The sequence below is a fragment of the Lepidochelys olivacea genome (assembly GCF_965140295.1).
Source record: "Lepidochelys olivacea isolate rLepOli2 genome assembly, chromosome: 3".
Lineage (NCBI taxonomy): Eukaryota > Metazoa > Chordata > Testudines > Cheloniidae > Lepidochelys > Lepidochelys olivacea.
Genome location: NC_140413.1, coordinates 155,641,358 through 155,663,733, shown reverse-complemented (window position 1 = coordinate 155,663,733; position 22,376 = coordinate 155,641,358). Strand labels below are relative to the sequence as shown.

The 22,376-nt window shown below is 38.9% G+C and overlaps 1 protein-coding gene across 1 annotated transcript in view; it reads right to left on the bottom strand.

Annotated features, from left to right (window-relative positions):
* Nucleotides 1–1,149: 1,149 nt before the first annotated feature.
* Nucleotides 1,150–22,376, bottom strand: part of PPP1CB (protein phosphatase 1 catalytic subunit beta) — a 59,166-nt gene continuing 37,939 nt past the window's right edge. The window contains exons 5-8 of the mRNA XM_084622683.1: nucleotides 13,283–13,354; nucleotides 7,365–7,516; nucleotides 2,539–2,673; nucleotides 1,150–1,898 (exon numbers count right to left, since the gene is read on the bottom strand). Coding sequence (XP_084478809.1) covers nucleotides 1,794–1,898; nucleotides 2,539–2,673; nucleotides 7,365–7,516; nucleotides 13,283–13,354 — 464 coding nt within the window. The 3' untranslated portion in view covers nucleotides 1,150–1,793. The remainder of the gene's footprint in view (nucleotides 1,899–2,538; nucleotides 2,674–7,364; nucleotides 7,517–13,282; nucleotides 13,355–22,376) is intronic.

Genomic DNA, 22,376 nt, shown 5'->3' with positions numbered 1-22,376 from the left:
GCTCGCCTCAGAAAAGACTAAGCCACTGTCCAAATAGCAGCTGATCCAGTCTGCCCCAAGGACCGAAAGATAAGTATTAACAAAATAAATTGCTAAGTAGCAACTGAAAAGTTTTATAATAACCAGACAGACTTCTAAAATCAATTAGACAACTTTTACTAAATGAAAAACTACATTTAAAATATGCATTTAAAACAAAATGGAATTAGAAAAAAAGACTTAAATCCATTTTAAAGAACTTTTCCCACTGTGTCAGAAATCATTTTGCATTATATACTGTGCCGGTTCATAGAATGTAAGTTGCCAGAATCCTCAATTTAACATTTTCAAAGACAATATTAAAGTCAAGAGTTTTACATCTACTGTTGCACATTTAGAATGGTATAAATCTGAAGCTTTCCCCCCAAAGAATCTTGGCAAATTTGCCATGTTCAATAAAAACTTTTATAATCATATGCAATAGTGTTACATCCTAACATCAAATCTGTGTCTTACAATTTTTACCCTACTAACAACTTTATAACTTCCCCTACACCTTGCCATTTGTCAATATGAACCTTTTTAAGAAAGGAGAGAACAGGAAAAGAAATACTGCATAACTCTTGATCATGTACAGAAATTATTGCTACTATAGTACACTACAAAGCAAAAGTCTATACAATATATGAACTTTGATCATGAAAATCCAGGATATACTCTTTAGTGACATAAGCCTTACAATCATGTAGAACATTCACATGGCAATATTAGACAGTTCGACCATCACTAGTCAGTTGATCAGTGAACAGTAGGTTAACACCCATTTAAATACACCCTCTTACGAAAAAAAACTTCAGCTTTCCAAGGCTTATCAAATAAGGATCTTCATGTTTTGTGGAGCTACGCAAGATGCATTTTGATGCAAATAGTATGTTACTGGGAAGCTAAGCATGCCAAAGGTGTTTTGTGCTAATAAGACCTAAAGCCAAGGTACCACATAATCACGTTACCAACTAATAGGCAATACCGTTTTAGTTCTAAGTGAAGTGCCACTGCACAGTGTAATGTCAATAATTTAAAACAGTGTAGTGCGCAAATCCATTCTGTGGCAATTTAAGTTAAAAACCAAGACAGTTTTCTGTCCCTCAAACAATGCTGACCGTCAGGGTGGGCAGTCAGGGCGCTTTATTGGGTCACTAGATTAGACAGTTTGCCTTTTTTATTCACAACCATCCTATCACCTTTTTGTTACAATGGGGCACACATTTAAATAGCAAGATTAGAAAGAATGGGGAAAAAAGAAAAAAAAATCAGTGGCTGTCCTAAAAAGCCCCTTCCGTATTTCGTTAAAAATAAAAAAAAGCCAGGGAACATGACTAGATACCATACTTGCATCATTCTAGCTACAAAATAACCAAAGTAAAAGCAATCAAGCAACTATAAGACCACATTACACAAACAGAACATCATGCTCTCATCTGGTCTAACTATTACATCAAGTTTTAACTGGGATGTTGGTCAACTTTAAAAACCGTGATAAGTGAATATGTAATTCAATAGATATTTTTGAAATCTGGATTTTACTCTACGTTGGATATTAGAACTTGGAGCTATACTTGTTACAATACAGTGTTGCACATCTTTCTACTAGAAAAAATTAGTAAAGATCCTTTACCCGTCTCTTTAAGTTAAACGTGTGACATCATAAAGGGTGTCAAATGGCTGGATGGTTTTACAGTGCACACTTATTATATACTGTAATATGGAGTTTTGTCCTTGATAGATCTGATGGTGTTTTGACATTGTTCCTTTCTTCACCTCTTCTTCGGTGGATTAGCTGTACGAGGTGGAGTGACTGGACGTCCAGAATTCAATCCACCATACTGGTACTTGGCTTTCTTTTCAGATGGTTTCAATATCTTTGAAAAAACAAGGAAACATTTTTAGTAAGTCCATGACAATTGAGATACGTTTCATATATTATGAATCAATGTGACAATTCAAATTTGACTGTAGTTTGGTTACTTTTGATGAGCAAAAAATATAAACCTCACCACCCTGATTATTTCCTTATCCCACTCATGTCTCCACATATTACTCTTTAGACTGACTTAATTTCCAACTGCTTTTGTGTCCATTCTAGCTGGGTAAAAAACAGAATCTGCTAGTATGTGACTCGTCTGAAGCACAAAGAAAACACTAGTTGAGGAGAGGAGTCACAGTACAGGATCCCATCATCTCTGAATAAGGATTTGTTCTGCTGCCCAGAATTGGACTCAGAAGGAAGATTAAATCCAGTTCTAAATGTGCACTGAGAATGCAGACAAGAATCTAGCATATGGCAGCTATGGAATACGGCAAGTTTATTTACAGGAATTCCAGGCCTCTTAAAGAGCTCCCTGTGGCAAAGTTGGTTTGATGCCAGCCTGCTGTGTAGTACTATCTTCTGGAGCTTATTTTCCCTTAGTGGTGCATGTTCAGTGCCAATTTATAGTTTCTATAAACCTATCTACTAAAAAAAGAACACTGACTAAACTTTAATCTAGCAGCATAGTATACCTGAAAGGAACACATCAAAGTTTCATCAACACTCATCATGCCTCCAGCATTATCAAACTCTCCACAGTAATTTGGAGCTGAAAATAGGGTGACCAACTGTCGTTTCGCAAAGAATTCATATCCATCTTCAACCACCTGTCAACGGGAGGGGGGGAAAAATTTTAAGTCAATACAGCGATCTACTGAGATGATAAACCCTGTAGGAATTAGATTCATACTACCACCTAAGCTCGAGTTCTTAGGCAGGCACCAATTGCTTATCTTATGGTGGTGAAAAGTAGACAGTGAAAGGAACAACGTTTAATGATTGAGAGGTGACTACACGGAACACTGGGCTGTGGTGCCAAATCAGAAAAAAATTTAATATCTGAAATGAAATAGCTTAAAAACAACTATTGCTAACATGCGGATACATTTGATTAAGATTTTCAAACTTGAAGTTTGGTGACGATGCTTTCAATTGATAAATATTTGGAAACCTTATGCTGAGTACAAAAGTAGTTTTATAATTCAAACGTTTAATATTTTTAAAAGGTACCACATTACTACTGCATCTCATATTCTCTTACTATACTCCGGTGCCATTCATACAAACTCCTGTAACATGTTACAATTCCCATTTTCTAAAGAGAGGTTTCATGAAAATGATTCTACTGTACTTAGAAGAATTAGCATCTGCCAGAGATATCGATGATTCTCTTTACTAAAGAGAAAGCAGTAATTCAGCTCAAACTATAGTGCAAGAATGACCAGTTCCCAGGTAAGGCAGATCTCCATGCTGCATCCCACCACCACCACATACATACCATGGGGCAATGGAAGACAAAGTAATATACGCCTAAAATAAAAGAGCTTCCATGGGCAGCTAATCCTCATTGTCTGGGTAACGGTTACATTAACACCTTTCATAATGACAGGTTTCAGAGTAGCAGCCATGTTAGTCTGTATCCACAAAAAGAAAAGGAGTGCTTGTGGCACCTTACAGACTAACAAATTTGAGCATAAGCTTTCGTGAGCTATAGCTCACTTCATCGGATGCATTAAGTGAAAAATACAGTGGGGAGATTTTATATACACAGAGAACATGAAACAATGGGTATTACCATTACTATTGTTACAGTGTGTATGGTAACACCCATTGTTTCATGTTCTCTGTGTATATAAAATCTTCCCACTGTATTTTCCACTGAATGCATCCGATGAAGTGAGCTGTAGCTCATGAAAGTTTATGCTCAAATAAATTTGTTAGTCTCTAAGGTGCCACAAGTACTCTCTTATTAACATCATTGTTTGTCTAAAATCTATAAAAATAGTCCAGACATAAAACTGAAGTTATTTTGCAACAATAATGCCTAGAAGGATGTTGTTAAGGAGATATGGTAGGTGAGGTAATATCTTTTATTGGACCAAGTTCTGTTGTGGGGGGGGGGGGGGGGCTTTTGAACACCACAGAGCTCTTCTTCACATCTGGGAAAGGTACTCCCAGCATCACAGCAAAATGTAAGGTGGAACAGATAGTTTAGCATAAGTAGTTGGCACATACTCCAAAAGAGCCATTCAAGGTAGAGTCACATACTCCAAAAGAGCCATTCAAGGTAGAGTGACCCATTAACACCTCTGCAGTCATAAGACAAAAAAAGGGGGTTAGTGGGTTACAGATTGTTATAAGCAGCCATAAATCCAGGGTCTGTTCAGTCCATGGGTTTTTAGTGTATAGAAGAATAATAAATTCAAGCTACTACACTTGAATTTCAAAAATGTTGTGTAGGTTTCCTTTGAGGATGAGGACTGATAGGTCAGATATAGAGTGACTCCTTTGTGATAAGTGTTCACCCACAGGTGATATGATATTATTTGTCTTATTTTTCCTATGACAGTTTATTCGAGAGCCCAGAGATAGTCTGGTTTCACCCACAGAGTTATTGGGGCATTTAGTGCACTGGATGAGATATACCATATGTTGCGATAGGCATGTGTAGGATCCATGGATCATGAAAGAGGTGTTGGGGGCGAGGGGGGTGTTGATCATTGCAGCAGTGGAGATATATCTGCAAGATTTTGCATCTCTTCTGGCAGGGTCTGGTGCAGCTTTGAGTTAGTGTTTCCTGGTCTGTGTGGAGCTTGCTTTTGATGAAGAGCTTGGGGGATGGTTTGAAGAGAAGTGGGGGTTCCTGAAAGATTTCTTTCAGGATGGGGTCCCCTTCAAGTATGGGTTGTAGTCTGATGAGACCCTCTATGGGCGTGGCGAGCTAGGTGATAACTAGGGGAGTGTGGTCAGAAGGGGGTTTCATTTCTGTATCGAAGCAGTACTTGCGGTTATTCTTAGGGTACTTGGGTTGCCTGTTCCATGATGCAATCTACTTCTCTGGTGGAGTGTCCGTCTTTGGTGAAGGCGGTTTTAAATGTGTTAAGGTGTATATCCTAGACTTTTCCCTTGGAGCATATACTGTGGTATCTGAATGTCTCGCTGTATTTAACAGATTTCTTGGTATGTTTGCGGTGGTTACTGGATCTATGAAGGTAGCTGTAGTGATCTGTAGGGCTGAAGTGGATGCTACTGTGGGAGTGTTCCAGATAGAGTTTAATGGACGGGTGGTGGTTGTTGAAGTTGTGGTGAAATTATGAGGGAGTTTAAGCGGTCTGTCCAGAGGATGGAAATCTCATTGATGTATCTCAGGTATCATTTGTTTTGTGGTGCATTTGTCCAAAAATTCTGCTTCAAGGTGGCCCATAAAGAGGTTGGCATATTGGGAAGCCATCCTAGGACCCCTGGCTGTTCCCATGGTTTGGACAAAGTTTGTTGAACATAAAATCGTTATGGGTGAGGATGAAATGGATGAGTTTGGTGACGTGTTTGGGGTGGGCATCTGAGGGTCGTCCATTGTCTTGTAAATATTTGAGGCAGGAAGCCATACCATCATTGTGAGAGATTCTGTGTACCGAGAAGTGATATCCATCATGGTGCGGATGGTGTTCTGAGGGAGGCTTTTAATATTGCAGCGTCCTGGAGGAAGGTGGCCCTTTGTGTGGGGAATGTTTTGAGGATAGTTTCTATGGGTCCCAGTATTTCTTCATATCTAGCCATGGGATGTTTACTGATGGCTCTGCCTGGGTTCCCTTGTTTGTGTATCTTGGGAAGCATGTAGAAGGTCCCTGGGATGGGTTCATGGGGGGTGAATTTGTAGTTTCTCTTGGAATTGTTTGGGGAAGGATTTGAGGATATGCTTATGTTTCTGGGTAAACTGTGGAGTGGGATCTTCGAGTTCTTTATAATAAGTGGTATCAGAAAGTTGTCAGTGAGCCTCATTAACACAATCATGGTTGAGGACTACAAAGGCACCTCTTTGTCTGATGGTTTGATCACTAACTGGAAAACTACTCAACATTTTCAGACGACAAGCCTGGGAGCTTAAATTCATTACTCTGCTAGACACTAAAAATCATGGGCTGAACACAGTCACTGGATTTATGGATCATTACAACAGTTTAATACACCTTTTTGTCCTATGACTGCATGTGTTAACTGACTACTTTACTTTGAATGGTCCCTTCCAGCATGTGCCAGCTACTTATACTAAACTATCTGTTCCACCTTGCATCTTGCTATTATGCTGGGAGTATCTTTCCCAGACCTAAAGAGCTCTGTGTGGCTCAAAAGCTTCTCTCTCTTACCAACAGAAGTTAGTCTAATAAAAGATATTACCTTATCCATCTTGCGTCTAACATCCTAGGATCAACAAAGCTATAACTACACTGCAGGTTTTTTAAGAGACTGCCTGAATAACTGATACATTGGCAGCAGTGCCATCTGAAGGTACAGATCTTAAAACACCTACTGTCTGTCACAATTATTGCTGCAGGAGAAAAGATCTGTGACTTGCATCAGTGGGGACACATCCATTAGTGTCCAATCAAAGTGCCTGTGCAAAATGTTGTTAGTGCAAGACATACAGTAAAAACTTGCATCCTTTTATTTTCCAGAAGTAGAAAAAGTTGATTAAAAAAACCAGTACAAGTAGTGAAACCTAAACTCCAAGATGGGAACCACTCTCAAGAGGTTAATTCTTAGTCTACGAAGCTTAATGAAATGTTTCTATTCAAAAGGAATATAACATTAAAGTCATCTGCATACTTAAGCATTACATTAGGCAGTTTCAGAATCTTTAACAAATCGCACAAATAGATTCTTCCATGGGAAAATTTATCTATGTACTGGAACCAGAATAAAGTTAGCAACTCTGGAATGCGGATTTCAACACATTACATTTGTTTATATTTCCACAATTTAAAGGGGCTCAGTATCTCTGAAAATGTAGGTGTTAAGTTGGAGACCCAAAAACATAGACCACCCAAATCAGTGTCACTTAAATTTTGGCTTAAGCTGTATTGCTCAGTGCCTCTGATTCCATGTCCTGTTTTTAAGCCACTAGTCTACACCATTCTTGAAGCCTAGGCACCTAAACTGTTCTTGTAAAATATTCACATGCTCCACTGAACAAGAGTGTCACAGCAATTACATAATGTGGGGGTGCGGAGTAGGCATGACTTCATGGTTGTTGAAACTGAAATAAGTATTTACAAAATATTGGTGACAGGAATTAGATATTGTTTTTTGAGGAACACCCCTGTATTTGATGCTTCTAGAAGTACCAAGACAACTACATCCGGTCAAACTGTAAATGCTAGATTGGGAAATGGATTCTGCAGATTAAGGTACCTGCAAGTGATATTCTAAATATAAATGAAGATAATTCTTTCAATCCCTAATACCTCAAAGTAAGACTAGAAGTGGAGATTTAAATTAGCAAAGATAGTAGAGTTTGTACCTGATGAGCTCGACAGATCAAATCCAGATCATGACGGTTGAGAAATTTACTGACCACATCAGCACCAAAAGTGAACGAGACCCCACGATCATTTTCGCCCCATCCTTGCACATCTTTGTCTGGATCCGACCACAGCAAGTCGCATAGCAAGCCTTTGAAAGACAGTAATCTTAGAAAGTGTCCTAATATTCCCTTTTAAAAAAACCCTATAATTGTGGGGATCAATAGTCAGTGATTACTTATGCAAATATGATGAAAAGCTCTCCTCAAAACAGGGTGGATAAAAAAATATTTTGAGGGAGAGGGAAAAAAGGATTGTAGTAAGTCTCTTTCTAAAAATAAACCTGTTTAAAGTGAAATCTGAATTTAACACAAAATATGTTAAGGCCTAAACTTATTCTGATCTCTATCCACATTTACATTAAAAAAGTTTGCTGCATCTATGAGCCCCTATCAAAAACTTTGAGTTAAAGGCTGCTTTTTTATATAAAGAAATTCAGGGTAAAAAATTTACTTTTGAGGTCAAGCTTAATTACTACAGCACAAGGAGGTCAGCCTAAGTAACTTAGGAAACTCTTTTTCAAGCGAGATATAGGCAAGTGGGAACTTAAATTCCAGTCAGTTTCACTTAGGCATATTTAAAAATTTATCCAGTTTGAGCTGAAATAATCAGCTTGATTCACTGACTACAGTTAATCTGTTTAATAAATCATTTAGTTGTAGATATGAAACATGTTTTGATAAGAGACGCTAACATATGCTATTGTGTTTAATTAAACAGCAGCTTGACACAAATTATGAGCAAAAACTATATACAGTAAAGAAATATAACATTTTCTAACATACTAAAAATGTACAATTAAGAATCTGAAAACACTATGCTATAATCGCTTAAATAAATGTATGTATTTATAGTGTACCCTCCTACACATCAAAAAGATGTAACCAAATCTAGAATAAAGGCTCTATTTAGTTGTAAACAAACACGTTTTAATGGTTATATCAATGAGACTGCATCACGGGTTTCTGCTTGGTGATTTAAATGGCTGATTTGAGTTTATTTATTTAAATAAATAAATCAGCCAACCAACCTTGCCTCAACAGATCCACAAATGCTATCACCCAAACTAGCAAGATTGTAGAACTGGGGCCAGGCCGTGACCTTTTGCAGCTAAAGGCCTGTGGGATCTGGTAAGCTGTAGTATCATAGAATATGATTAGTAAGAAGCTTATGGAGGTTTTTGGGTGGAACATGATTGAAAAACATTTAGATGAACTACATAGTAAGATCAGCACATTTACTGTGATTATCTGAGCAGTTCTTGAGTACTGCTATACATCCATAATTGCAGAGCAGCAACCAACTCTGATTGGGGTCCACAGATCAATGTTCAGTCTCTGAACTAGAGTCTCAGATGGCTCTCCACAATATTGTAGTACAGCAGTCATGCTGGCAAGTACGTTCTTTGATATGAAGTGTCAAAAGGATTTCATCTTTGTGAATCATTGACTCAAAACCTCTAAAAACCAAGAAATGTATCTAATTACACTGTATAGTATCTAGTCAAGACCACCACTTTAGTACTCCTAGTTACAAATTGCTGCAGTCAAATGGGTTACATCCAGGCCCCAATTAGTTTTTCAGAGAGTTCCACAACAGCCATGACATTTGACTCTAGATGTATAATTTCAATTTACATGTTTAACTTCTTAAACCTCCTCCATTTATAGTCAGGCTTCAAGTGTAGTTACAGTAAAACTACATAGTAGGATTAAGTGAATCAGGTATTCTAGGTAGGTACTCAATTACAAATATGAAAATGCGCTAGTCTTCTGTTATAGAAAAACACACTATTAAGTAAAATAAATCTAGCTATTGACAGTATTAAAATGATCAGTTACTGCTCAGTGTCTTATCTAGATTGAAGCAAGTGATGCTACTGTACACTTTAAAGCTGAAAATTTGCCATATGAGCTTATTTGTGTGGATGTTACTTCATAAATCTACTAATCAAATACCAAAAAACATTGTATTTATAAAGAAAACAGTTCACACTTCTTCCTTTTGTTCTGCATTCAGCACTCCAGTTTGGTGCCCATAATAGTTATTCACTCTGCCAAAATAAAGTTACTTCATTTCTTCCCAGACAAAACCCTTTTCAGGTATGCAACTTTGCCATAAAATGTTATGAGGCAAAATTTTGGTATACTGATTCAGTCAATTTGTTTCCCCCCCCCCCCAAACACTAGTTTTGTGGTGTACTACTTTTCATAGAACCCATTTACCATTTTGAAATCTGAGGTTGTCTACACTAGAGCTGGAAAATGTCAATTCCTATTTGAGGAGCCATACAGGTCTCAGATAGGACTATATGCAGGGTGATTAGCCTCTCCCATCACTCATGCTACCACAGACACACTTCTATTTTTTTAGAGCACTAGCATCAATCAGATGTCTCCAAGCTGTAATTTATACCTTCCGGCTCCTGTGTAGACACACACTGTGTGTAAGCCATTCGCTTTTCATCTGTACTTCTAAACAGTGGCTTTGTTTTAACAATTCTTGCCTGCTTGAAATGTAACTAAATAGACAAATCTGAAAGTCTAACATTTGTCATTTTAACTAGAGCTTTTAGGGTACATCTACACAGAAATTAAACATCTGTGGCTGGCCTGACTTGGGATCACAGGGCTGTAAAATTGCTGTATAGATTTTCAGACTCAGGCTGGAGCCCAAGCTCTGGGACTCTGAGGGGGGAGGGTTCCAGAGCCAGGTTCCAGACCAAGCCCGAACATCTACAAAACAATTTTTAGTCCTGCAGCCCGAGCCCAAGTCAGCTGACCCAGGCCAAAGCAGCCATGCCATGGGTCTTTTATTCCAGTGTAGATGTACCCTTAGATAGATAACAGATGTATGAACACAACAAAACTGTTTTACAGTACAAACGAACCAGAAAAAGGAGGAGTCTGAAAGAGTTTCTGGTAAGTGTTTAATAATCTTCCATGAAGGTGTCTTCAATTTCTTTTCACAGTCACTGTGCTCTGTCCTAACTTGTCCCATCCCCACCAAATAAAGTACAGACATTAAAGTTTACTTGTCTATTTTGACAGGTCATCCAAAACACAAGGTACAGCTAGAGACTGCATGGAAACATCTAGTCCACCTGAAATACTAAAATGTACTGCCTGCATTCAGCAATTTGTATCTACCAGGAAAGCTTGCTTTTTGGTTAGTACTCTATTTTAAAATATTAAAGAACCTGCAAGAGATTGAGACCCTCAATTCTAGGTTTGGACGTACCTTGAGAGGGGGCAGAAGGTGGCATCACTGCCCTCCCTGATGGTTCTCTCTATAGGAACATGCTGACAGAAAGATTTCTATAGGAACATGCTGACAGAAAGATTTCTATAGGAACATGCTGACAGAAAGTACTCTGGAGCTCTCACTTTTTGGGCTGCACTTGTCCCCTGATGAAGGGGATCATATGACCTTTCCTTTATGACTCCACACAAGTGTCATGAATATGTTAGATGAATATGGCCCATGATATTTACAGTGCTATAACAAAACTCCACAACATATTTTGGTTTCATCTATACAATTAAGACTAAATCGTACTACCGCACTGTATGTTTAATGGTATGCTAACATGATCTCCCAACACCACGAAAACAGCATATAGACTGAATCTTAGTATACTCAATAAAATTAATACACGCAATTCTGAAGACATTGGAATAGGAAAGCACAGTGGTAATTTTCCGATGACCATTCTGATTACCAAACACTCAATTCATAGTCAGACTACACCAGCCACTTCAGTTTTATCACATCAAGTGTATGAAGGTGAAAATACTATTTAAAATTACTGAAGACAGGAGTATAGAGGTAGGCCGCAGGGAAAAAAGACTTAACAGCCAGAGCCCCACAATATTGCCAACTTAAAGGTGTGCAACTTTATGTTAAAATTCAATTTCATAGGCTTTTGTGAAGAAAATTTAATGCTAGAAGGGACTATAATAATCTAGTCTAACCTCCTACCAACAGACTACAGAATCTTTCCCAATGATTTCTGCATCAAGCCCAATAATTTGTGACTGAACTAGATTGGAGAAACAGCCGGTCATGATTTAAAGAAGTTATTAGGAATCTACCACACTTTTCAGAGATATCTGAAATAATTTTTTTTTTTTTTTGGAGGCAAGGGGGGAATTTAAGTAGATTTTCCCTGTTGATGCTTAGAAGACCAACCCTCCTTTTTCTCGCTCTCTACTCACATATTTTTTCTTCAACCTCCTCAGTTTCAGCTTTGATTTTACTGTTGCTGGTCAACACTGTCTTATAGCTTGGCAAGGGCAGCCCCAGCAACAGAACAGTGAAACTGAACAAGTGCTGTCAAATGCACCAAGTAAACTGAAAAGAAAAAAGTGTTTCTTTAATCTTCCACTTACAGTAGTTTTGGGGGTCGTTTGCAACAAGAGCAGGTACAAGATTTTCAGAAGAAAGTGTCCTTGTGAACTAGAATCAAATAATTCTGCAGGCAGTCTTAAGATGGATTGGCTCTAGCAATGACACCAGACACGTTGGTTAAAAACCCCTCCTTTTTTAAGACTCTTTCTGATGGAAGCCAAGTACTGAAGTTTAAATTTCTTCTTTTCATGTTTTTTTAAAAATCCAGTTAAAGAATACAATGTAAGGAGACATTTTAGGTATGAATTAGTGTTGTAATTTACACTTGTGTTGTGAAAGTTCACTACTTGCCTCATGCTGCATCTGGATGCAAATTACATAGGTATTAACTTGCACCCTAATATATTTTGCTTATGGTGATGGACAGGACACTACCCACTCCTAAATCGACACAATAAAATTAATACAGACTGACATTTGAAGTCAGCTGTGAAAAAGGAGCTTTATAATAAAATCTTGGACTTAAAGGAGATGGTGTACTGATAGAAAAAGATAACCCTCTCATAAGACCTCCCTTAACACGCAAATTGACTTCAAACCAACTACTCAAAGCAAGATCATACATTACTAGACACCACCTATGCAGGGCTAAGGATCTTCTTTGATACTAGGGAACAAAATACTAATTCCATCTCCTACAGTTCTGGGGAAGGGGGTAGTTTTCAATAAAAATGATACAGAAGTGGCTATTGTAGTGGTAAAAAGGACAGATCAATTTGCTCCCCCCATAAAATGTATTTATGCAATATTAATAGGATAGTGGAAAAGTGAACTTTAGGGCTACAACATTAATACAAACAAGCTCAACATCTGGCAGCAGAAAAGTAGCAGTAGAGGTTATAAAAAACTGACAAGCCTGCACAGCATGGAGATAACTACTAACCTGAGATTAATTTAAACTCTGATGCTATGATGAGAAGCAGAGGCCTGAGAAACCAAGAGAACTCTAGAAATGTGGGTTATTTTCAATAGATTTTGAATAATTGTAAATGTTTGGGCCCTATTTAACCAAGGTTAGGGAGAGAGAACCTGTATTTTCAGTTTAGTTTCTCATTTCACTTTCATATTCTATTGATTTTCTAGAAAGCCTTGTTTTATTTATTTGGGATAATTCACTACAGTCCAGTCTCTTAAACAAGGAATACAAACTTCGTAATTCTGCCAAGCAGCAGCCAAAGGGTGCAAAACAAACACCCAGGTGCTCTGTCAAAACAAGTACTCAGTTAACAAAAAGCACAATTCACAGTATGCACCAGGAAAGCCTTGGGATCTTAGGTAGGAACAGGAATAGGGTACTGAAGATTACAATTAAAGCACAATTAGACTGTTTCAGGACTCTGAACTGCATAAATAGAAATTGGTTCTGATATTCTAATGCCACTGGTAAGTTTGCTTTGGCATCACAGCAAGATACATATAAAGATACAATAAATTGTGTATGGCTTACCTGTGTCAGGAACATCTGTGGGTCTCATAATTCTCCGAATCTGCTCCATTGACTGGAGATCTGGTGACAGTCCTGTAAATATATAAAATAGATAAACTAAGCTTCCTGTATTTTTACTTTTAAAAGGGTACCAGGAAATGCGTAACTGGAGGCTCAAGGTGATAGAGCATGCATCATTTTCACTGTAAGATAAAGTGAAAAAATCAGGAGGTTTCTAGACACCACTTAAAAGACAACTGGTTTGTGCATTAGGACTGTAACAGCACTTAATGGGCGGACTACAGTAGAACCTCAGAGTTACAAACACCCCAGGAACGGAGGTTGTTCGTAACTCTGAAATGTTTGTAAGTCTGAACGAACAGTTAGTTGTTGTTCTAAAAGTTTATAACTGAACATTGACAGAGGTTTGAAACTTTATGCAGAAGAAAAATGCTGCTTTTCAGCCATCTTAATTTAAATGAAATAAGTACAGAAACATTTCCTTACCGTGTCTAATTTTTTTTAAACTCTTTATTTTAATAGTTTACATTTAACACAGTACTGTACTACGCAGTATTTTTTTTTTTCTGTCTCTGCTGCCTGATTGCGTACTTGTGGTTCAAATGAGGTGTGTGGTTGACTGGTCAGTTTGTAACTCAGATGTTTGTAACTCTGAGGTTATGCTGTAGTACTTATTTATTTGTATGCCACCTTCTCATTCAAGGAACTTTGAACTGCAAAATAAGTCAGTCTCATACCCATTACACAAACAGGTAAACTTAGGCAGGTGAACTTTATTTCATCTGCATAAGGCACAAGTAACTTGTGAAGCAAAGTTCATTGAGAAAACTAACTTAAACAGCATACTCCATGCTATAGTCAGGATGCAAAGCTGCAGCACACCACTTGTGCAGAATATGAAGGCTAGTCTCCACTAGAAGCACTACAGCAGCATTGCTGTAGTGTGTCTGGTGAAGATGCTCTACGCCAACAGGCGAGAGCTCTCCCATAATAAAACCACTTCTGAGAGAGGCAATAACTGTCCATACCAGCGCTTAGGTCAGCGTAACTTACAAGCAGAGTGGATAAAAATCAATGATTTTTTTGAGTTGTATTTTTTTTTTAAATTTAAATCTGATTTTTTTGATAAAATGTTTGAGGAAAAAACTTATCTAAAGATGGTTTTAATTAAGATATCTTTGAGCTATAATGTATCTCATCATGGAATAGGGATTATAAATTCTAATTCTATAGTATGAGACAATATATTCATGTAATGTTTAAGAAAAGTTTTGTAAATGAATTCTAACAGTTCATGGATTAGGAACCCAATCTTATGGGGTTCCACAGGCTTCTGTATAGATTATTTAGATTAATCTTTCTATCTACCCCGAGACTCAGTGCTCAGTCTAGAAGATCCCATCAGAGATGCTTAGTTTTGCAGTTCTCAAACTGTGGATTTGTGTCTCCAGAGATATTTTTGCTGTTAACAAGCATGTTGTTTATAAATAAAATAAATAAAGATGTGAGAAAAAACAGGCCTCAACCCTATTGTCCCTCTGCAAATTTGTGTACAGAGAGTCAATCCCTTACCTCTCTAAAAGCCCAAAGTTTCAAAAATGTCAGTGAATAGAAGATTGTTGGGGGCAGAATAGATCTGAACAAGAAGTCTAGAGATAAATGTGAGAAGGGAGGCACAGGCAGTAGAAACAAAAGTGAAACTGTCTGAGCAGCATATTCCAGAAGTCTTGAGGTCTTTGAGTGTAGCCTTCATTGATTTGATATCTACCATACCATTCTCACTAGAAGGGAAAACCTATAATGGCAGTAGGTCATAAAAGAGACACAGTTTGGGAATAAGAACCATTCAAGAAATATATGTTTGCTGATGTTTTAAAGAAAGTCACACCAGTGAACTGGTAGAAATCACTTAAGCACTTGGATTCAGACACCGCTGAAGAGATTCTCTCACTTTGAACAGCAGTAGCTTCTTCTGCCAGTGTAGAAAGAATATTTTCTTCCTTTGGACTAATTCATTCCAAATTGAGAAATTATTTGGGACCTGAAAAAGCAGGAAAGCTTGTTTTTCTTTTCCAGATTATGAACGAACAGGAAAATGAAGGTGAAGACGACTGAGTTAGCTGCAGAAGTCAATATTTTAAGTTTCTCATGTTGACCTGGTTGACCGTTTTTGTTTTTTTTTCGTTTTTTTAACCCAAAAATTAAATCATTTTAGTTAACAAAAACAAACCTGATTTTAAAAAATTTGAATGTTTAACTAAATTCAAAAATTCATATGCTTGTTTTGTTAAAATATTGTGTGTTTGTTGTTGAAGAAAAAAATCCAGAATACATAATGTTGTTGTTTTCGTTAAATAAAACAATTTAAATGTCTGGTGATATTCTCCTCCCTAATACAGCATGGCAAGAAAATCCTCCAAATATTAATGATTAACCTGTTGAATTGGAAATAGTTCACCTCCCAATGACTTCATAAATATCTGCTTCAATCACCTTTGGTAAATGAAATAACCAATCATTTGTTTTCTGATATAGCTGTAAAACCAATCTGAAAAGTTTTCAAAATAAATCACTTAAAACATGTATAGTGTACCTTCTAAAAATGAAACCTACATCTATCTCTGAGTTGTGAAGAATATGTATTACGGTTATAACAACCAACAAGAATGCACTTTTATGTAGAAATCCATGATTAAATCAAATCTTCCTGAATAGTGATTTAACTCAATTTGATTTAAATCAATCCACCCTACTTACACCACTCAGGGGGTTCCTTATTCACACACCTTATACGGACATAAGTGGTAGTGTGTACAAGCCCTTAGGGTCACTACAGCCACAGTTTGTGATTCCCACTGTCCCTCTCCACACTAGCCTAAGCAGTGCAGACATGGAAGCATTCTCCTTGACATGCAGGGATTTAGAAGAGTACCTACAAGGCTGCTTTACTTTAACACAGCCCCACAGCAAGGCTTAAGATGGATGAAAGGGCCTTGAAAAACCCTCAAAGGATTGTTTCATCTACAGAAGTTAAGTGATTTGTCCAAAACCACATAAATCAGTCACAAAGCTGAGAACAGAATCTAGGAGCTGTAACAGAATAAAACTCCTTTCCCTTACATAGGCTTAACATTAAAAGAAAGTCTATTTTGCTCAGTCCAATGTTCTAAAGAGTTCACATGGCAGGAAGAATCTTTCACTATAAAAGTCACTTAAATTTTGACTTCACTTGAAATTTCAGAGTTGACAGATGGTGGCAGCTGTATTATTCAAGAACACCCCTTTATGTCAGTAAGAGCCTTCTATTATGAATACTAATTTTCAATCTATTTTAAGACTGATTATTTTTGTTCAATATTCCAAGCATTTAATAAGACAGTTTTATCTTGTTATTTAAGAAAAACTGGTTCTTTGGCTTAATATAAAGAAAGAGGTATATGTAAACTGGTGCAAATTACACCTTCGAAATTGGGTCCAAACAAGTTTAAATTTCTGTTAGCTACACATCAAGAAGGAAGTAGTCATGTAAAAGTAGGCCCTAGTCAGCTTTAATTGACACCCTCCTGTCAGTTACTTATCCTTCCACAATCCTCTTTTGACCTACTGACATGCAAGTTACATCAATTTAAAATCTCTTCTGGATTTGTCTCGTAAATCTTATCCAGCAAAATCATTGTGCAATATGGTACAAGGCAGGGTCACGTGCAGAGGTTAGTCAATGTGGACTCCTAGGAAAAAAAGATATTCAAAGCATCCAAAGCTACTCAAAACACCATCAACAAATACAAATTGCCTTTAAAACAAGTGTGCTACCTGGATCAGCAGAGTGTTGTAAGTCCAGTGGATGCAGGGTTGAAGATTGTGCAAGATAGCAGCGTATAGCAGCACAAGGATTTTTTTAAATGCTGAAATACAATTTGAACATCTGCAAATAAAGATCACTTTTGCAAGAAGCTGAGATTGCCTCTTATCCCACCTCCTCCTATTCTGAGCAATAGAGTGGTCAAGGGTTAAGATCCATATACTATCTGGATTTAATACAAATTAGAAAAGCTACTGTCAAACTGCCCCACTACAATGATAACTTGTAAACTTCAATACCTTGTGCATTAAGAGTTTACCATCTTTATCCAACAGTGTAGTTTCCAGACTGCAACCTGTGACATGGCAACAGTTACAAGCCTGGTCCTCTGATGCAGCCATTTGCTGGTAACAAGATACAGACAAGTGTTTTTATAAATTTAAATGCACTAAAAGGATTATACAGGTGCATGTTCAGTCTAAGCCAAAGCAAGATCAAAACATGGAACTTAAGGGGCCTGATTGTCCTCATCAAATCCAAGCACTGGTGAATCAAAAAGGGAAGAACATTATAAATAGTAAGAAGAGCACTGAGAAAGCCCTGCTGGCTGTCTCAGATTTTTACTCAAGGAAAAAGTGCATCCCATATAGAATCATACGATAAAAAGGGCACAAGGGGTACTCTGCAAATTAGGAATTTAACCCATGGCTCTCCACAGGTATTCTCAAGTCATCTTTTACCATTTCCATATTGATGCTTCCCCTCACAGGAAGCCCCAACGCTATGCTGAGCAGTATCACACCAATCACAGAATTCCCACCATTGAAACACCACTTCTATGCTTTGTGTTGCACATGAAGATCTTGCTTCCTCCCTCAAGAGATGAAAATCTAATTCAGGCAGACAAACTATTCTGGCAGTAGACATGGTGACCATATGAAATTAGCAGTGCAGAAGGTGAACAGCAGTTATCACTGGAAGGCCTCCTGAAAGAGTGGCTCTGAAGCAGCAAAGCCCTTTCACTCATGAGGAGAAGAGTGAAGCAACGACCAGCATGGAAGAGGACCCAAAGAAAAAAAGAGTGAAAGGAGGAAACTGGGGATGGTTAAGAGCTAGGCTAAATTTAAGCAAAAAGACAGGGTAAAATGAAGAAGTGAGTACAGAGCTATGGAAGACCCTAAAAGCAAGGATGAGACTTGAATTTCATGTGCAGTCAAAAAGCCAGTGAAGGGATTCAAAGAGGGGAACATCTGAGTCAGTGACAGAAGATAATTTCAGCAGCAACATATTGGAGAGACTGTAGCAGAGGAGATTTGGTTTATATAATCAGATGTGGGCAGGGCAAAGAGAAGAGGACTGCAGAAGTCAAAGCAGAAAAGGAACAAGGGTGTGAAATCAGGATTTCAGCATGCTGCCTAACTGGAGAAGTCTGAGGTGCCTTTTGTTTACTATGTCATGCGGTTTTGCAAAGTTTTTATTGTATATCCCAGAGGGCAAGGTTTTAAAAATAAACTATGCAAAAATACGCAATATAGTAAAAAAGGCACATACCATACTCCTATAAGCTGGCTCCGAGTTCCAGCAGGTTTGTGTTATTACCAGTACAGTACACACAGACTCAAACATCATGAGTAGGTGCTGACAATCCATAGCTTCGGGGACCTGAAAAGCAGTTTGGAGGGGATGGGGAGGAGAAGAGAGGGCAAGGTTTACCATTCAAATGTGCTAAGTGCCACCCTGAGCTGCTTGTTATTTTGAAGTATTCAGGACATTTTGCTAAGCTTTTCATATCTGCAAATCAGCTTTAATAGTGTAATACTTTTGCTTCTCTCTGGAAGCGTTACAAGTCTTAAAGGGGCCCCCTTAAGGGGCATTTGTTTTTAAAGTTATTGGATTAGTCAAGTTTCTTAGAATACCCTTTAAACAGTACACAGAATTTGGGGTCTTCTTACTTTTTAAAGAGAAAATAGATGTGTTTTTAAATCCGCAATTATGTTTATAAGGGAAGCATCTTTACACCTTATATTTGTTTTCCAGAAGTAAATCACCTTCCAGGATTCTCTCATGGGCCCCTGTTCCCAAGTACAATACATGCAGAACTTCAAGCTCTTAAGTTTGTTTGTTTTTTTTAGTCTAAGGTCAACAGTAACAGGGTCTGCACAAGCCACATACCCCTACCACCACCTCACTGGTTACTGCCTATTTCCTGAGTTTAACTGATATCTGTGTCATGATTTGGGAAATATTTCTGCACATCTTATGAATTCTAGTTCACAGAGAAATTATGATATTTCTGTATCAATGTAATTTATAAAGTATTTCTATGGAGAGTAAATCTTGTCATCTGGAGTAGCTATCTCCCCTAAAGGGATTAGCAAAAACCTTCAATTATATGCTGTTTTAAGAAGCTTTTAAGTATCATACCTAAACTATTTGGAAGAGATTCAATACCTGTAAATCAAGGTTCTTTGACAATGCATTCAACAATCTGAACCAATGGTTTTCCTTCTGTTGTTCAAACTTGCTAGTCATAAGCGACCAGCTTCCAAATTTATCACTCTGCCCAGATGCACTCCCTCTACAGCAGAGGTGGGCAAAGTACAGCCCATGGGCCACATCTGGCCTGCGGGACAGCCCTGCCTGGCCCTTGAGCCCCTGACTGGGGAGGCTAGCCCCTGGCCCCTCCCCTGCTGTTCCCCCCTCCCTCGCAGCCTCAGCTCACTGCGCCACCAGCACTCTGGGTGGCGTGGCTGGCTCCATACAGACCGCACACCTGCAAGCTCCTGCCACTCTGAGCAGCATGGTATGGGGGTGGGGGTTGGATAAGGGGCAGGAGATCCCAATAGTCAGGGGACACTTGGTCAGGGGATGGGGAATAGGGGGGTTAGATAGAGGGTGGAGTCCTGGGGGGCCTGTCAGGGGGCAAGGGGTATGGATAGGGGTCAGGGCAGTCAGGGGACATAGGAGATAGATGGAGGTGGAGTCCGGGGGGGATGGGGGTGGGGTCCCTGGAAGGTGGCGGTCAGGGGACAAGGAGCAGTGGGGGTTGGATGGGTCAGGGGTTCTGAGGGGCAGTCAGGGGGTGGGGACCAGACTGTTTGGGAAGGGGCAGCCTTCCCTACCTGGCCCTCCATATAGTTTTGCAACCCCGATGTGGCCCTCAGGCCAAAAAGTTTGTCCACCCCTGCTCTACAGGCTTGCTTCTACTCTTTCATTTGGATTCACTGTTGGCATACACACTTATGAAAAATTAGACGATCCCAGAGAGTAGCTTTTTAAAAAGCTAGTAATTCTCAGGATCAAAATAAAATGCTGGGAGAACCTGAAGATTTCACTGAAAAAAATCTGTATTATAGGTAGTGAAATCTGCTTCTACTCATTTAACAACCTGGACCAATGCCAAGTAGCAGTGTGCAAGGGCTCCCCAACTCGGGAGAGAGAGCCCAGTATTTCAGCATATAAAGCTGCTGAGTTGTCTTACCCTAGCAAGACTCAGCCACTCTACTACTAAAGCAATGGATGCTTCATGAGCTAAAAAAGGAAAAAGGGCTTTAATTGAAAGTTATGCAAGTCTTTAGCAGATTCCACTTTGGGCTGACAGAAGCTGAACACCTGCGGTTGATAAAGGAACACATACTCACACTCTACCTTGGAAGACATATGCCTATTCCGTGTGCGATAAGCACTGACATCTGTAAGAGAGTAACACCTTCTCTTTGCTAAGGCAAAAAACTTGTTTTCAGGCAAGCGGTACTGAACAGGTACTGTTCTACACCCAAACACTGAACCCACACACTAGAAACAAACCGCTCATTACATTTTATAAATCCTTCACCATTACCCATGCAGATGCTCTCATATCCCACCTCATTGCTAACAATCAGCACCACGAGATGACCCCTGTGCACTGCTATGGACAACCTACACAACTTAGCACTGAAATTATGCATACTGGATCCCTCAAGGTACACATGCATCTCTTTCATTTGATCTTTTTCACATATGTGCGGGGGCGGGGAAAGAGGGGGAATTCAGATCTCATATCATAATCATCCCTCTACCAAGCTGTTCCAACTAATGCCCCCACCATTCCGCACAGCTATAGCAAACACTGAATGCAGCTGGAGTGCATGCAGGTAATTCCCAATGGCTACTGTGAGGTTGAGGGGGCCTTTATCCATCTAGCTAGGATGATCTAGAAATGAACTTTTGAGAACCTTTTAGGCCATAACTACAGAATTCTCTTCTTGTTTTTTGTTGAAAAGCTATGCACGCGGCCTTAACGGCAATCAGAGAAAGTATGCTTCTGGTGGCTTTTTATTGGGAGATCAAAAGGAGAATGTGAAGATAAGAAGGGACTGAGCCAGATGAAGTGGAGAAAATTAATATATAGCTATTATGGACAGGACCCACTGCAGACTGAAGCACTTTCCTCTCATTCCCTCTAACAAAGGAGCCTCTAGAGCAAGATGGGTACTGGCTCAGCAGCCCTTTGAGATCTGTGGATCCTATTAGCTTAAAAGTTAATATGGGGCATCTGGAATATTGAAACCTGAATGAAATCCTTCAGGGGACCTTCAAGAGGACACTCCATTCCTAGCAGACTTCGGTAAGGTGCTGTCAGGCTTTCGGGGCTAGTCTCAAGGAAGCAACATCTTGAAATCAGCCAGGACTTTCAAGGTTTGGTCCACACTTTTTCTGAAGAGGTGATGCCCCTACCAGGATAGGGTCATAAGTCACGTTCCTCTGGCTAAGGCCATGGGTAACAGTGTTGCCTTGTCATTACCAGGACATGTATCCCAAGTTGGTTGGCAAGGAGAAAGAGGTCTAATTTAACTTTCTAGGCAGGCAAAAAATGAGCTTCAAAGAGTCTTATAAGACAACAGATAATCAGCAGTGAGGAACACACAGAAACACTAAGATTTATTAGAGCCAACTACAAGGCCATACATCTAGGAACAAGGATTTCACGTTATACCTACAGAATGGAGGACTGTATTCAGGAAGGCAGTGAATCTGAAGAAGATTATGGGGACACAAAAGACAGGCACAAGACCACATGATCTCCCAGTATGATGCTATGGCAAGGGCTAATGTGATCCTTGGATGTATTATCAGTACTGAGTAGAAACAGTGAGGTGATTTCACCTCCACATGGCACTGAGGAGACATCCTGGATTACTGTGTACAGTTCTGGTATCCACTTTAAAAAAAAAAAGATGTTTAACTGGATGGGGTACAGAGAAGCACCACAAAAAATTAGAAGACTGGAAAAATGGCCTTACAGTGAGC